General features: G+C 40.0%; 1 protein-coding gene across 1 annotated transcript in view; it reads left to right on the forward strand.

Annotated features, from left to right (window-relative positions):
* LOC122810606 (SAP domain containing ribonucleoprotein) overlaps nucleotides 1–18,795 on the forward strand; it is a 1,802,793-nt gene that overhangs the window by 21,845 nt on the left and 1,762,153 nt on the right. The window contains exon 2 of the mRNA XM_044082182.1: nucleotides 18,407–18,688. Coding sequence (XP_043938117.1) covers nucleotides 18,407–18,688 — 282 coding nt within the window. The remainder of the gene's footprint in view (nucleotides 1–18,406; nucleotides 18,689–18,795) is intronic.

The following is an 18,795-nucleotide window of genomic DNA, read 5'->3' on the forward strand; positions in this document are numbered from 1 at the left end:
GGAGGCACGTGCCTTTGCCAGAAGCCTGAAGCCCAAGTGAGACAGATGAAGGCCATCTCTGGCAAGGCATCACGGTCTGTCGATCATATCTTCTCAGGCTGTCAGGTACTGGATCCCCCTGGACTGACATCAGAAACTAAGCCAATTGTTAGAGTCACTCATTTCCTGTTTGTACTGAGGTATCATTCTGGGTGATGGCAGAATGCTGTTTAAGGCTAGGAACATACCTGCCTGGGACACATATTCAGCGAGTTCAATCATGTCTCTCTTCATACAGTCCAGGGAGGTACATTTCACACCAACATGGACTATGACAGAGTCGTACCAGAACCTGTTGTTGACAGACTTGAGTGTGTGTGTGATATGGCGGATTCTGGCCCCTGACAGACAACTAACCATGACTCTCTCCTTATCCAGCCTGGTGAGAGGCACATCTGTGGGTCTCACAATGGAGTCTCCTATGATTAAAATGTTGGGTTTACGGTTAAGCCTTAGTGGTTGCGAGACACAGGTGTGTGAACTATGCATGGTATGTGGTGTGGAGGGCTGCAGAGCTCGCATGTGTTTTTGCCTCCGAGGTCTCTTTTGTTTGGGTATGTTTTTGTTGGGGATCTCCACATATGTGGGCATGTGCTGTGTAGGTGGTGTTTTGAGGTGTAGCGATTGTGTTGACAACCTACTCAGTGTCAGATATACTGGCTTGTGAGAGAGACATCACGGGACTCTAGGTTCCTAATGTAATTGCATCTCTCGCAAATTGTGTTCCTGGGTAGCAGTAGTAGGTGGTTGTCTGTGTACATAAGGCAGTTGCTACACTGTCTCAGGATACCCATATCAAGCAGACTGGCAGGAGAAACCATAGGAAATTGTCCATCCATATTTTTCAGACTCAGAGAGAAGGCCAGGGAGAGATCAGGGGTAAGCCTAAAGCACAACTGCTTAAACCAAAACTAAGAGGCTTAGGATAACACTTACAATTTAAACAGGCTCTAAAAAAGCAGTAACAAATGCAACAGAAAAGATGCAATTGAACACTTTAGAGAACACGCTGCAGCAAGTAGCAGAAAAAGCAAGATGAAGTAAAGGATCAGGAGGAGGAAACCTAAATACAGTAAAAGAAGTTGAATAAAGTGTTTTTTTCATTAGTAATGTCAACACATGTAATGACATACTTTGCTAATGAAGTGTAGATATTGTCCTTTATGTACATTGTGTTACTGTTAGGAACACTGACATGGTCCACATAATAGGATGACATACATATTGTTAACCCAACTGGTATACAGCAGTCAAACATTTGGTGACTTTATGTCACGATCACTGTACAATTGTGTCATACTTGCACTATGTGCTTTGGCAAGACAAAACTACAAGTCGTACATAGGACAGAGCAGCGCAGAATGGATATAATCGATTCTGTGAGAAGAGGTTAACCAAGCTGGTAACACAATAGAAGAGTAAACACTGTAGAGCAGACATAATTTAAAGGAATGATTTAAGTGAGTCAACACCATTCTAAAAATCAAGATCACATGTAAATACAAACTTAAAAGTAATACAAACTTACAAACACTGCACAACGTAAAAATATAATTACTTGACTTTACTCTTTTTTTAATTGCACTCCTTGAGCGCAGTGCTGCCAAGGTGAATTGCACTGCTGGTGGCAACGTTTTATCACATGTACAATCATACCTTGAAGTGTTGAGCTTAGAATGGGAATTCGCAGTACTCCATTTTGCCCTGTGCCGACTTTTGAAGAAAGATCTATACAAGACATGCTTCATAATAGTTAACGGGCACATTAATGTAAAACAGAATAATTATGTGTTAAGTAAAGCTGTATCCATCAGCAGGTGTTAGACAACACACCCTGAAACATTTTTTCATCTATCTGTATTTAAACATTTGCAGCATGCCAAGAAAAACATTTACACCAGAGTATTGTTTAAGCACACCAAGTAGGAAGTCATATTTCCAAGTGGTACTGTTTGACTTCAAATTTAATCTAATGTGAATTTATGTATTAATTTTCATGACCCTACTGACCCCTGAAATCTGTACATCCAGCTCTTCAGCTTGATGAAAAGTACATTAAACTGGCTAAACATAGCTTAGCACAGTGGTGTGAAGTGTGGCAGAGTAATTTAGACCAAGGCAATCAAATACCAAGACACTGCCATAAACTGTGTACTTACATTTAGTCTTAGTTGCATTCACTGCCCAGTGCCAGACAGACATTATGCAAATGCAGGCAGGGTGGAAGATTAATGATAAACAACAGGGTGACATGGAGGCAGGGACAAGACAATGGTGGCTCATAACAATATGCAGCCAACAGGTACACATAAATTAGTCTACCAAAAACAGGCAGCAACACTTAGCTAAATTGGATTAGAACTCTTGAAATTATTCATAACTCTTTCTACATATGGGAAAATTAGCTCATCACACCACAAAGGAAGTACTGCTTCACAAAATTACAACACAAACAAAGCACAACTTCTTAATGAAGCAGAAGAGGTGCACAGAGACAGACAGATGAAGACAAGAATAGCAACAATATGTTTTGTAGGACATGGAGGAACATCTGAAAGATGTTTTGGTCTTACTTAATAAATCATTAATCTGTCATTCTCTGTACAATAAAGTGCTTATGCTAGGTACAAATAAGGGGTAGAATAGTGCAGTAAACATGAATATCTAACCAGGGTATGGCAGACTTATAAGTCTTCCTGATGAGGCTGCAATATTCTTGAAAATGTTGTCTGGGTGCACTATTCCAATTTTATGTTAAGGAATTTTTTATATGGAGAGGAATATGGATGTTTGCAGTCAACTATAATAGGAATATCAAAAGTCATGAAGTAATAAATTGACATACAGCTATAATCGAACTCATGACACTATGTAGAAACATTAGGCTACAAAAACAGTAATCATCTTAACAAGCTACATAGGAAAGTACAGTTTTGTACCTACCATAAATGTAGATGTTCGAAGATCCACATTGCTGCAGTCCTAACACTTGGGTAGTCCGCTGTCCCTCGGTCGGCCCGAATATCAGAGTATAAGGCTGACGTCGGTCAAGGCGCATTTGACTGACATCAGAACGTCAGGGTACAAATGCGCATGACCGACGTCATATCCTCAGTCTTTTCTTGCCCCAGATGTCAGAAGACCCTAAAAAGAAAGGTCAAAACCCATAGACCACAACTAAACAACCAACTAGCCTAACACCAAAAATATGTATAATATATACAATATATACAAAATGCAATATACAAAATGCAATATACCTCAGGATGGATAACCCAACCCACACAACCACCTCAAACAACAGAGGGGAAGGAGGGAGGGTAAACTGGACTGCAGCAATGTGGATCTTCGAACATCTACATTTATGGTAGGTACAAAACTGTACTATGTTCTTCATCTCACATTGCTGCGGTCCTAACACTTGGGTAGAATCCCAAAGCAGAGGTAAGGGAGGATGGCTAAACTATAATGAAGCAGGAGCTGCCAAAATGCCCTGCAACACAGCAGTGGCAAAACCAGCCCTGGATTTAGAGTACAATGGAAGGTGGTAATGCCTAGAGAAGGTATGCACTGAACTCCAAGTGGCTGCCTCCAAAATATCCTTAGTAGCCACCCCCTCAAAAAGCTGTTGAAGTGGCAGTAGCCCTAGTGGAATGAGGTCTAATCCCAGCTGGAATCTCTTTGCCATGATGGGAATAACAGAAAGCAATGCAAAATCCAATCCACTTAGAAATAGTTTGTTTTGACACGGGCTTGCCCTGAGAGCACAAAGCAAAAGAAACTAATAACTGCTGAGATTGTCTGAACCCTTTAGTTCTGTCCAAATAATATCGCAACTGCCTGTGAACATCTAAAGTGTGCAAAATCTTTTCCCCTTTAGTTTGGGGATTTGCATAAAAAGTAGGCAAATAAATAGTTTGGTTTAAAGCCACACTAGAAACCACTTTAGGCATAAAGGAAGGATTAGTACGTAAAGATACCCTATCCTTGTGAAAAATTAAGAAAGGCTCAACTGCCATAAGGGCCTGCAATTCAGAAACTCTTCTTGCAGAGGTAATGGCCAACAAAAAAGCAGTCTTCCATGACAAATATTTCAACTCAGCAGTAGCTGCAGGCTCAAAAGGTTGTAGAGTGAGTTTCTCCAACACAAAATTGAGATCCCAAGCAGGAGTAGGAGCTCTTCGTGGGGGTCTTATATTCTTTGCCCCTCTAAGAAATTGCTTGAATAAAGGATGAGAAAACAATGGTGGGTCACAATCGTAGTGAGCTGAAATTGCTGCAGCATGAATCTTAATAGAAGAGAAGGACAAACCTTTGTCCAATAACTCAGTAAGATATTGAAGAGCCACACTTAAATCAGGCTCAGAAACATCCAAATCCTTAGCTGCACTCCAAAATAAAAATCTCTTCCATTTATCTGCGTACACTTTCCTTGTACTAGGCCTTCTAGCTTCCAAAATCACATTCAAAACTTGTTGTGGAAGTTGAGACCCTCTATGGTTTAAAACAGAATATGCCATGCTGTTAGGTGAAGAGAGTGAAGATTGACATTGAGCAAATGACTGTCCTCCTGGGACAACAGATGTGGAATCAAAGGCAAAGGCCATGGAGGCTTCCGTACTAGACTTCTCAGTAGTGGATACCAGTGCTGTCGAGGCCAATCTGGAGCTATCAAAATCATCCTTGGCTTGTCCTGTCTGACCTTCAGAAGTACCTTTGGGAGGAGAGGCAGAGGTGGAAAGGCATACACATGAAGATTTTTCCAACTGAAAGAAAGAGCATCCACTTTCCAAGCTGTGGGATGAAACCGCTTTGTGCAAAACTTTGGCAGCTGGTGGTTTAGTGGAGAAGCGAACAGATCTATGTCTGGAGTTCCCCAGGACACTGTCAATTTCTGAAATACATGAAGATCCAGTTTCCACTCGTGGGGATCCATGATTTGTCTGCTTAACACATCTGCTAAGGAGTTCTGTGCTCCCGGCAGAAACCTTGCCTGAAGACTTAGTTGTAAACTGAGAGCAGTCTCCCACAAAATCATTGCTTGCCTGCATAGAGGGTAAGAATGTGTTCCCCCTTGCTTGTTGATGTACCACATGACAGTTGTGTTGTCTGTTAGAATCAACACCTGCCCTGGAAGAAGTAAATCCTTGAAAGCTATTAATGCAAGCTGGACTGCTAACATCTCCTTCATGTTGATATGTAGATGTTGTAGTCTGGCAGGCCACTTGTCTTGTATCCACTTTCCATTTAGATGAGCTCCCCAAGCTATATCTGAGGCATCTGTTGTTAAAATCTGACTCGCCTCTGGCCGGGTCACAGAGAGTCCCTTGTTTAGGTGACATTCCTGAGCCCACCACAAAAATTCCTTTTGAATGCAAGGTATTATTTGAATGACAGTGTCCAGATCCTGGCAGTGCTGTGTCCATACATTTTTGAGATACCATTGTAGCTTCCTCATATGCAGTTTGGCATTGGGAAGCACCAGAATACAAGATGCCATGAACCCTAAGGCTTGAAGGACTGTCCTTGCAGTCAGCCCGGACTGATGAGATAGCTGATGGAAGTAAAGGGATAGACTCTTGTTTGTCCGGGGTTAAAAAGGCCATCTGGGATGCTGTATTCAGTCTCACACCCAGAAAGCACATGTCTTGAGAGGGTACTAGACTGGACTTTATTTCGTTCACAGAATACCCCAGGCATCTTAGCACTGCTATCACATATTCCAAATGATGAAGAAGCTCTTCCCTTCCTTGAGCCAGAATCAGGCAGTCGTCCAAATAAGGATAGATCTGTATTCCTTTTAGCCTGAAGAAAGCTATCACTGGAGCCAGAACTTTCGTGAACACTCTGGGCGCAGTAGATAAGCCAAAGGGCAATGCAGAGAACTGATAGTGAGAAGTCCCAGCTCGAAAACGCAGATACTTCCTGCAACTTAGTCTGATAGGAACATGAAGGTAAGCCTCCTTGAGATCCAAAGTTACCATCCAATGATCTTTGCCCAGCAGAGGTAAAAGCTGCTGCAACGTCAACATTTTGAACTTGGGAATGTCCAGATAAGTGTTGAGGATAGACAAATCCAAAATTGGTCTCCACGTGTTCCCCTTCTTTGGGACTAGGAACAGGCGAGAATAAAATCCTAGGCCCCTTTCTGGCATAGGAACCGGCTGTATGGCCCCTATTTGGAGTAGCAGTGAAATTTGCTTGTGAGCCTCTATTCTTTGTTGAGGAGGAATGTCTGGCATGCCTTTGAAAGGAGGCAAGGTATGGAAATAAAACCTGTAACCGTGATGTATGATATCCAGTACCCATTTGTCTTGGGTAATCAAACTCCAATTTTCTTTGAAAAGTGCCAACCTTCCTCCCAAAGGTGCTGCCAGGCGAGAAGGTTCTGGCAGCTGAAAAGGTAGGTCATTGGGTCTGTTTACGAAAGGACTGACCCCTGCCCTCACTCGAAGACTGTGCAGGAGAACTCCCTGTTCTGGGCCTGAAAGAGCCCTGACCTCTGCCCCTGCCACGTCTAGATCTACCCCTAGACTGGGAATCATAAGAAGGATACGTCCACCCTTTAGTAGGCCAATTTCTACTAAACTTTGGAGGCTGAACCTGCAAAAATCTTTAACAGTCTGCATAGACTTAGCTTTGTCTTCCATTTTCTTTAAAACTGCCTCAACAGGAGAACCAAACAAGACATCAGATTGCAAAGGGGCATCCAAAATCCTAGTTTTAACATGGTCAGATAAATTTTGATCCCTCAGCCAGGCATGCCTGCGAAGAACTGACCCAGTGGCAGCCACCCTAGACGAGGCCTGTACAGCATCAAAACCACATTGCAAAGAATGCTTACCCACCTGTTCAGAAACATGCACTAAATCTTGTAACTCTTTACAGTCAATACCTTCCGCCAGAGCATCAACCTTAGATTTCAACTGAGAAAGGAGATAATTTTGATATTTCAACATGTGAAACTGGCAATTCAAAGCTCTCATGGCTAGAGTGGAAGAAGTATAAACTTTCTTTCCCCATCTATCTAAGGCCCTGGCCTCTTTATCTGCCGGAACCGGATTCTTGACAACAGAAGCCTTAACACCCTTAGGCCCCTGGCTAACAGTTTCTGGGTCTGCCCTAGGACTCTTAAAAAGATACGTATGAGCTTCAGGCACCCTGTAATACCTATCTGGTTTAACAGGAGCAGGAGGCAAAGAATCAGGATTAAGAGAAGCCTCTGCAAACACATCTTCCACCACATTCAGAACAGGAGGTATAGCTAAAGGCCTATGCTGGGGTAAAAACAAAAATTCCCTAAGCCTTTTCCTGGAATCAGAGAAATCCTGACCTTCCCATTTAAAATGCTCTCTCATGGAGTGAAGGGTCTCTGAAAAGAAAAATCCTCAGGAGGAGAAGCAGAAGGAGTAGAATCATCCACATCAGAATCAGAATAATGAGAATACTCCTGCAAGTCTTCAGCCGAAGACTCAGACACATCCGAAGCCTGCTCATAATCCCCCAACACAGGTTCCATCCTAGGCCTCTTATCAGGAGGGGGCATAGAGCCTCTAATTAAAGTAATTAAATCCTCCGCCATTTTGAGCATGTGCTTCTTGGGCACAGCACCTGAAGAACTGGGAGTGACACCCACAGAAGCTAAACTAGACCTGCCTCTAGGAGAAGCCTTGGAAGCAGAAAGAGAGGGCCTAGACCCTTTAGGAAGGGAGGGGAGTACAGTTACTTGAGAAGCCCCTACAGCCTGCCCTGCCTCCTGGAAGGCCACATCCTGTAAAATCAAAGTTTCTCCCTGGGTCTCCAGAGAGGCCTCCGTCGGAACCACTGGTTCCACTGACACCTCTAAAGAACTGGCGTCCGGTTCGGACGACTCCTCTAACCTAGGTTTAACTGCCTTGTCCTTGCGCTTCTTTGAGGAAGCCGGCGTCGGAGCATCCGACGGCATTTTGTAATTGCACCGCTTCCCAAAGACCAACCTTGCACAATCCAACCTCCGCTTTATAGTGCGTTTATTAAACCTAGCACAAAAGCGGCATCCAACAACGTCGTGCTCAGGTCCTAAACAAGGTATACACAAATTATGGTAATCCCTATGCGGTATCTGTTTCCCACAAGAAATACAGTTATTCACTTTTTCTGACATCCGGTAAACCACTGAGGCAAGAAAAAACAAAATATTCCCAACGGGGTACTTAACCAACTCTGACTTCGGTCTGAAACTCCGAATTCGAAAAATTTCAGAACGCCGAACGGCACTTGCAACACTGCTTCTGCATCGGACCATGCGGCAAAAAAGACTGAGGATATGACGTCGGTCATGCGCATTTGTACCCTGACGTTCTGATGTCAGTCAAATGCGCCTTGACCGACGTCAGCCTTATACTCTGATATTCGGGCCGACCGAGGGACAGCGGACTACCCAAGTGTTAGGACTGCAGCAATGTGAGATGAAGAACATCTGCTACTTAAATACATCCAGCATTTTAACAGCCATGACATTAACTGTTCCACAGTACCACCTTTAGTCTGCCTTTACTCAGTATTCCCATAGCGCAGCACATTTAAGCACATTTGCACAAATGTAACCAGAGCACTGCAGATTAAATAAAAATCTTCTTTTAAATTTAACATGTGAAAAAAGGGGCTGATAGGATAGTAGTGAAAATGGAGTTGGCAAGCAGAGGGTAGGACAAAGGGTAAAGAATACAGGAATTTGCGGGAGGGTTGTGGAAGAGCACCATAGCTATCCACTTCTTCACAATGTAAATGTATAATTGTATGTACAATTTCACTGATGGGTGACATGTGGACAATTGGACCAAATCAATTCTGTCAAGTTGACACACAGTTCTCCGCTTTGCCTACGTATAGGGTGTATTTTTTTTTTGTGGGACAGGTGCCATTTCTGGGGAAAGAAAGGAGTGTTGGGAAAGGTACTTAGAAATCAAAGAGTTGGGTAGGTTAAGAAGCAACCACACACATACAAGACAGACAAGGATGATGATGGACAGAAACGGTTTAAAGATACCATGGCTGGGAATAGGTAGGGAACATCACAGGCACACCACATCCAGCTTGTGAACAGTCAGAATATAGCCCTCACCCTCAAAACTATCAGTGTCTCCTGCAGCAGCTCCCAGGGTCAGTGCCGGACAAGACATCTTTTTAATGTGATGCCAGAGGTTTTCAACTCTGCAGATAAGTGCAACAAGGCCCTACTGTATTATATTTTCCACCAGCCCAGTCAGCTCCTGCCAGAGGACAAAAATCACCACCTTCACTATTACTGCTCTTAGAGGGTACCACTCTACCAGCAACTGGGACACAGCTACCCGATGCACTTGGAGCAAATATGGCAGGGGTTCTGGAAGGAAGACCGACAGGTTGTGATCCCCAAGTGCTGGGTGTCTGTGAAGGTACGATGGGTCAAGGTACTGTGGTCAGTGTACCTCTCTGTGCTGTTGATTATTAATTTTTCAGCAGCAAGTTATGCAAATAGCAGATTGTTAATAAAATTATAACCCCTACACACACAAAAAAAAAAAAAAAAAAAAAGGGAGAGAAAGGGTAGGGGAAGACAAACAAGAGAGAGAATTAGATATATGAACATGTTTCAGTTCTGTGTTTAAATAAAAATTGCTTTGTCAACAGATAATTATAATTTGACAATCATACACCTTTGCCACATCCATATACGACGGTTTTCACATATTTTTTGACGGGCACAGATTCTTTCTTGGTTGGTTGACTAATGGCATCTAAAGCCACATGTATAGAGAAATTATTTTTAATAGTTTACACAGTCTTCGTTTCTGTGTTTTACTCTCCACCTAATGAAACGCACCAATTCCCCAAAACTAGCCAATCTTCAGTCCACCCTTTCTTCTTTCCTACTGTCCTTTTCCTCGAAAGCCTCCACCCATCAGAACCCCAAGCAATCAAGTCTTATGTCCCATAGCCTACACTAGTTTCCAACCTTCTCACTGGTCAACTTCTCATGTCTCTGATTTGTCATTTTGTCAAGATTGTGACCAATGAAGTCCATCCAACACTACTTCCCCTTCCAGCGATTTTCTAACTAATCAGACAAGCTCCCAAACTCTATGCATACATTGGCTAAAACATTATCGTTATCCAATGAATTGAAAGTCTTGCTTTTAATTACCATGAGTTTTATGTATGAAGCACCGTTATACAAATGATTTTGTTTTAAAAACTATATAAATACTGACAGATTTACAGTGAATAAAAAGATTCAACAGCACTTATCTGCCAAATAAGATTTCCTTCAATAAAGAATATTTTAAAACACGAACTACAGTATTTCTTTTACTTCTAAGAAGTTCTTCTTCAGATACTGTCACTGTACTTCAGAGAAGTTTTTCTTCAGAGATTCTTTTTAGCAGAGATTAATTTAGATACACACTATGGATCGCTTGCTCTCACAGACCATCTATCAAGCACAGCATCGGCTGTGGTCTAGCTCTGTTTTTATCATATCCATATATGATGGAAAAATCAATTAGTGTCATAAAATAAACAAATCCCACTGCTATAAGAAACATTAGCATTTATTTCCCTTTCTAATTGCAACTACAGTAATTTCATTCTTCCTGAAATATTTCTATTCATATTTTACAAATATTTATCCAGTAATAATATGCAATTGCCATTTCTGAGTACCAAACGCACACTGTTAAATTGATGTTCTCACTGGCTGCAGTAAGAGGTATTGGGGAGGGCAAGCAAGCTTGACATGGTGAGGTATCCCTGCACAAGTTGCTACTGCTTGAGGGAAGGAAAATAACTTTAGGACTTGCATTTGCACCAGAGTCATACTCACCCAGTCAGTATGAGATGTAGTTAAATGACAAATAATGTGAAAGTGGACAGAATAATGATCACATGTTGTTAGCAAAACTGACATTGGATTTTTAAAAAACACAATGGTATCACAACATGCGATTAAATAAGTATTCAGACAACCCTCTATAAAAGTATCATTTTAAGAAGTAAAATGTGTTCTGTTTGTGGATTTCTACTTAACTTGCCTCCATAGCAGTGGATATAGCAGTTTTAGCAGTTTGATGTTACTTTTCTAATGCTACATTTATAACTGGTGCTACAGTGCATTACACAGTTAAACCTGTGGTCATTCTCCATTACAGAAGTGCTACAAGATCTCTGCTGACATCAGAGTTTTACAAATATTTCTCATTTTTTTTTGGGGGGGGGGCAAACTTGGGTGTAGTCAGTGAGCAATTAACATTTAAATTGTGTGCACCTTGGATGCATGCAGTCATATACATTTTTTTTGAACAAGAAATATATTTATTAAATCACGTATGACATCAGCAATCTTACTTTTATATAAATGAAAAACCACACAGACAATTTCAGTTGCAAACCTTGTATATAACAAACCAGGCCGATATAACCATAACTGCAAACATTACACGTCACTTAGCCAATCTTTGTTAAACATTATCTAGCTCATTCAAATCCTGCCTGCTCTTAAACCCCGTTCCTCCTCTGCATGTATTGATCCAACAATTTCCATTGTTTGCTATTCAATTTACTCCTACCCTTTTCTAAAGATCCCAGTTCCAGTTGTTTCATCTTTGTTACTATCTTTGTTTAAGTTACTTCTAGTAATGTTGGTTTAGACTTTGATTTCCATTTTCTAGTAACTGCTTTTTTGGCAGCCACTATAATTGACTGAGCAAGGACTTACTATGTCTAGGCAATTCTAATTTTGTATCATAGCTCAAAAATCATTTCCTTAGTTACACTAATCTGCTCACCTAGTATCTCCAACAGAGCAGTCTGCAGGAAATTTTTAAAGTCTTGTCAACTCATTATACTCCCAAAAAATATGTTACCAGTTACCTATTTCTTCCCCATCACACCGCCAACATCTGCTGTCTACCTGAGGAAAAAATATTTGCAGTCTGCTTGGGGTATAAAAATACCTATGTCAACACTTCCAAAAAAAAAGATACTAAATCTTCTAGACTTTGTTGCATAGCATATTTGGGAGACATACATACATCCACCATTGTTTCTTTGTGAATTGCTTATCCAACCTCTCTTCCCAATCCTTTCTAACCTCCTCTGATTGGATTCTTATAGTTATGCAATATTTCACACGCTCTACTAATTATTCCTTTCTTAATGGCAACTTCTGTTCTAGATTCTAAATACTCTACCAGTGCTGGTCTTTCGTTTAGGACCCCTTATTTCTTTTTTTGCCTATACTATTGCTATCAATCCTCGATAGGGAAGGCAGTCTTTAATCTGCAGTCCACTGGCATCTTCCTCTTCTTGTACCTTTACCTCCCTAGTTACTTGCTCCCAATACTTTGGTTCCTTTGTCAGTTTTCTCCAATAAATTCCAGCCTCCTCTTGCCTATATCCCTAATTACAGTCATCCATATCAGCAGAATCTTTCTCTATTCCTGTGTTGGCTTAGTTCTTAGAATATTTTCTGCTACTTTACAAATATAATATTCTGTATGGATTATGGTTATTTTCCTTGAAGGTCTACATTCAAAATCCCAGCCTCTTCTTGTTTGAGCTTCCTCATGTTTCATCATCTCTTTCCACTTTGAAAGATAGTTTTCTACTTCTGCTATGTATAGGAGCCTTAACTGTGTTGCTCTGAAATGCACCTTCAAAAATCGGGTAATCCCTTTCAGTCTTGTTCTATTGGAAGAATAAGCTCATCACACCACTCTTGCCATCCTCCCCTCCCAGATAAAATTCTTCAGCTCTTCAACTGCCACCTAAAATGTGCCTAACTTGTTAGAAGTCTAAAGATTTTAACTGTTTGTATCTTACTATCAATGTGCATTATAACAGAGCTTCCACTTTCTCAGTTTTTGTATTATCTTTTGTTTAATCTCTTACCACATATCCTTAGCTACCACACCAGAACAATTTTTAATTCATACTCCTAAATAATTCATTTTGTCATGTCCTCATAACTATGGATCTTTATGAACTAGTTTGTGTGTGGGTACATAATTTACCGCTATTGCCTTTGTTTTATCTTCATTCATTTTGTATCCTGAAAATATATGAAATGGTCTTAGTGTTCCACAACACTTTACTGTCTCTTTCTGGTTCTGTCAGGTATAAAATAATATCTGCAAATACAGCCGACTTTTCTTCACTATCACACCAATTATATCCCTGAATTTCTGAGTCACTTATTTTCTTTGCCAATGGTTCTAAATATAATGCATATACAAAGGGGAGAGAGAGAGGACACTCCTGTTGCCTGGTTCCTCTACTCAAGCAGAAATTAATCACAGAGGACCCCCACTCACTTTAATTTTCACTTCAGATCCCTCGTATATCCTCCTATTCAATCTTATAATTTTATCAGGGACTGCAAATGCTTTCATTGCTCTGCTCATTAAGTCCCAGCTTATTCTGTCAAATGCTTTCTCTGCATCAAGATCAACCAACAACAGTGGTATTTTCTTACATTCTACTTCCCTCTGGATCATCAGTGTTCTGTTGATAATGTCAAGCATTTGCCTCTCCTCGACAAAACCACAATGATCTACATCTATCAATTTTGGCACTACTTTTCCCATCATTTTGGCCATTAGACACAAACACTTTAAAATCATGGTTTACTATTGAGACGAGCCTGTATGAAGCTGGATCCAATGGATCTTTACCCTCTAAGTATTACAGCTACCACCCCTTTCTTCCAGGGTGTTAGTACCTCTCCTCCTCTAAAATACTGTTAAACAAAACCTTCCAGATCTTTATCAGTTTTTCCCTCCTAGCTTACAAACTTCCACAGGAATACCATATATTCCTGGGGACTTTCCTGTAGATGGGTTATACATCACCATTTTTATCTCATGTCTTCCTACCTGTTAATAATTGAGCCTCCTCTACTTCCAACCTTTTCATATTTAATTCTTCCAAAAACATTTCTGTGTGTACCTTTTCTTGAGTTCCATGTTTATCTGCTTTATACAGACTTTCATTGAATTTCTGAAATATTTCTAATACTTGTACAAGATCCCTTATCTTCACGGTTATAGGCTCCCTAAGCTTGGTGACACAGCCCTTTCTACTTTCTGTTCCCAGAGTCATGCTAAATGTTTTTGTGCTCTGAAGTTGTCATCAAAAAACAGTTGCTTAGCAGCAATCTTTCTAAACTCATGCATGTTATAGAGGTAATTCCTTATTTTCGGATTAGCATTCTGCAGTTGCTCCTCTTCTCGTTCTGTGAGATTACCGCTATTTTGCGATACTTTAACATTTGTCAGTCCCTCTAAATAGTTCTTTACTTTTTAACCACATCTCCCTTTCTTTTGTTTCCACCCGATTTTTAAACTCCACTTTAAAATTTTATCCCACTCCCTAGCATTATTTTCACAAAAAAATTCTATCTTGTCTAATAGCTCCTGAATAAATTTCCACTACCCATTCCTTTAATTCCTCTCATTTCAACAGATAGGTGGGAAAGCAAGTGTCATTTTTACTTCATTAACCTGCGTTTTTATTTTAGTTATTACTGGCGCAAGATCTGAAATAGTTATTGGGTGCATGTCAAGACCTTCAATTAAATGCACATGTTCCTGTGAAATATAAATTCTGTCTACCCTAGCCGAGGTTATGCACCTTGGGAAATGATATATAAATTTACTCTGAACACCTAGTACTGAATCCATACCTTCCATGCCAAATATTTTCATAAATTTATTTAAAAATGTACCCTCCTTTGTTATATTTTCCCTTCTGGACCCTCCAGTCATATCTTCACTGTTGCAAATCAAATTGCAGTCCCCACCTACAAGTAATATTCCTTGCTGAAAGCCGATTATTTCTCCCCATGGATTTTCTTAAGTTCTGTTACAGCAGTTTTTGGTGCAATATCAGCAAATGACAGTATAATCCTCCTCTCTTGCCAATAGCTCCTTAATACTACAAATCTACCATAGTTGTAGTTTCTATCCTCTATCACTATTGGAGTTCCTCATGCAATTAATATAAGTACTCCTCTCTTACTTTGCTCAGGTATTCTGCCGAATAACCATCCCGAAAACCTTTATCAAATTCACATGTTCAGTTCGTTCCAAGTGTCTCCTGTAGCATAGCTATTGGCACTCTACATTTTTAAATATAGTTCACTAAACTTTTTTTTTAGTATTTATCTGCAAGACCATTAACATTTAAAGATATTACAGAAAGAATCATATTCTTGAAAAATTATTCTTCCCACCTTTTATGTACAACAGCTTTTTTGTTAAATGTCTAGTTCTAGCTTTTGTGTTACATGCATGTAATGTTTGGCAGGTTAATCTTTTATACAGTCGTTTCTCATCATATCCATTTGAGTCTATGTCACATCTTACAGAACTTAGTTTTATTGAAAACCCTCAAAAAAAATACAAACAAACCACCAATACCCCCCCCACCCAAAACCTAATAACGTAATAGTAACACACAAAACTATGTACATCTTCAAATACTAATAGAAACAAACATTCCAAACTGACAGACACACATACAGATTTGAGACAACCTAACATAAATGTTATCCATGCTAAGATGCATGGTACAGCCTCTGGTTTTATTAAGTGCTGTCTGGGTTTGTCTCATGTTTATAGCTCTCTCAGCTGGGAAAATGCCTAAATGCTTTCAGTAAACAATTTCTCTATCAGAATGTCTGCTAGTGACAAAAAAACAGACAAAACTGCCACGCATACGTTTACTTACTAGAAAAAGGCCTTATAATATATTTAATATTATTTTTCATTTACTTGCTTTCTTAAAACGTGTTACTAGATTAAGCTAACTGCCTTAAGCCAGTCATTCCCCTATGCAAGGGTGAGAAAAAAGCACACCAGTTTTTTTTTTTGTCATGCTCTTTTAACCAGATTTTCACACTGCAGTGCCTACATTTCTTAAAAAAATGAAAGAAAAAAAAAGGAAAAAAAAAAAAAAAAAAACAGGAGTCCCTATTTATATTAGTATCCCCATTACACTAAAAAAACCCTGAATTTTTTAACTTTATAACATGCAAAGAAAACCATGCACTTTTAGAACAGTACTATTAAGAAAACAAGTGTTTTCACTTACAGTTAACTTTCTCCGTCATCTTTCCCTCTCCTGAGTAGGGCATATACTTTACAGTCCCCTAAAAGTTAACAAAGTCCAAAAAAGCCCAATATTTCCAGATTTTCTTGTTCTATTCCTGCTCATCCACATCTCCCAAACCATGTCTCTTCATTTCCAACATACTCTTGATTCTTCTAGTCAACACTTGTGCATTTTTCCCTCTCTCAAGCATTTTCCATTGAAACACTGAAAAAGGTTTCACTGGCACAGTGTCGGTTTTCTTTACCAGAACAACAAGAAGCAGAATCTTCTTCTGTTTCACAGCTCACTTTTTGTTGGTCAAACTTTTGTATTTCTTCTTTAACATGCATTTCATTAAAAATGATTTTGTTCCTACTGGGAAAATAATATTTTGAAGATAGCTGGGTACATCAGTTGGAATCTCATGCCTGCATCCTGACATTCCATGACTAATGAAATAAATTTGACTACTCTTTGTTCACCAGGCAAAAGAGGAGTATTCTCCACAAACACTATTCTGTCTCCCACTTTAATACGTTGTCCTCCTGCCACAGTTGTGTTAGAATCAACTCCTCCTGCTGGTAAGATAGACCCTTAATAGTAAAGGTGCAAAGTTGTTTTCTCATAGCCAGGTTTGAAGCATACAAACAATGCACCCTTTCAATTAACAGTTCCTGTTGTGGAATACCAGTCAAGTTACTTATTTGTACTTTCATAAAAATATAGTCAGTTACTTCCAGTTTCTTAGGAGCAGCAGAAAATCTCAGGTTATCCCTACTTGCTCTGTCCTCCAATTCTATTATTTTTTGAAACATCTCTTCTTGTACATTCTCAAACTCAGCCAGCCTTTTCTTCATTTCAACCTCATTGCAGTTTTATCACCTTATCTGAATGTGTTTAAAGCTTCTTCCATTTTTTCCAGCCTTTTATTGTCTGAGTTGATATACTCCATCAGGGTTTCATTTATTTTGATCATGTCTACATGCAGTTGTCTTATACTTTACTCTAGGTTACTAGAAGTCATGTCTGATGCTTGCACTGCTTTTTGCTTAACAGCTGCAGTACTCTTCTCAGTCAGCATTTTCCACTGCCTTTTGTAGCAGATTTTCCTTCAGGGCCTCTGTATTTCATTTTTCCTGGCATCCAGGCAGTGCACTACTAGCCAGTTACTGAAACTTTCCCAGAAATCCAGGTCTACTGGCTTTTTCTGTTAACTTTCAGTTTTCACACTGGGAGAGCTAGAATTAAGCGGTTACTCAATGTGCAGCCATCTTGAAAGTCTCCATGCAGTCATATAGAATAAGCTCACAACCATCCCGTCTGTGTATTATATATGAAATCTACACCCTGCAAGCCACCATATAGTGATGTAGAAAATGAGACTATTATTCAAGCCTTACGTTGCCATGGAACTTTTCTGTTGGGGGGGGGGGGCAAATTTGCCCGAGACAAGATATGGCAGCAGGTGGTCAATGATACAAACTGCCTGCCACAGGGCCACTGCAATTTCCCAGGAAAAGGTGGCTACAGGAGGTGGTCCTGCTACCAAACCACCACCAAGTGAAATAGAGACATTCCCATCCACTGTCAGATATAAAGATAGCTCAGCAGACAGTTACACCACAATCTTTGACGGTGATGGAGATGTGGAAGACACACAGTCAAAAGCAGACCTTCCAGGTATGCAAATTTCAAGTGTCATTGTTATATCTTTATATGCATGCATGTATCTAAAATATGTGAATGTAGACATTATACACACACACACACAAACATGTGTACATACACATATACAGATACATATATAAATTTACTGTGAAAGAAAGAGTGAACAATAACTTGAGTTAGACTACATTCATACAGAAAGAGAGGAGTTTGCTTTAGGGTGGGGGTGGTGGGATCCAAATATTCACTACATTTTTGTAGGAGAACATTTTTATCTGCACTTCTGAAGGGTGGCATTCTCTTTTGTTTCATTTACACTGCGATACATAGCAGACTTCTTTCCATTTCTTACATACAGACACTTCTGGATTGCAGGCTGCCAGCCCACCTGCACACAGTAAGCACACGTGGTTATTATTAATGCTGTATACAAGGTAGATTCAGGTCTATTGTATACAAGAGTTCAGTTTCTGTTGCTTTAGCATCTGTTACAAGTTTAACATACCTTTCATACAAGGAAAATATGTGATTAATTTTATTCTCCATTTTTCTATTTGTTGTGTTTATTGCTTATCATAGATAATTCTTACAGTGGCACTTTGTAATCTTGGATAATGATGGTGACGATGAAGAGGCACAGTCTGCGGGTGCAGAGGGACAGTCTGACATGGAGGTTGCAACTACTACATCCCCTGCCCATATTTTGTGCACAGTCAATATGCCTATGCATACCCAGGACATGGAGACATGTGATACAGGACAAGTTGATGGCAACACAGTTGATCAGGATAGTGTGGTTACTCCTGTTGCTTCTCCTGGTAGCGGTCATTGGGGTGTGGTGTCACACAGAAGGATTGTTAGGTGCTTGGAGAAGGTCTGTTGTCCACTCTCCTCCTGATGCTGTTGAGTCATTAGGTGCTGCCAGATGTATGTGTAGGGCTGTAATGGAGGCACAAGCATATGGAATTCAACTTGACAATA

The sequence above is a fragment of the Protopterus annectens genome, chromosome 9.part0, assembly GCF_019279795.1.
Source record: "Protopterus annectens isolate FY-2018-M chromosome 9.part0, PAN1.0, whole genome shotgun sequence".
Taxonomy (NCBI): Eukaryota; Metazoa; Chordata; order Ceratodontiformes; family Protopteridae; genus Protopterus; species Protopterus annectens.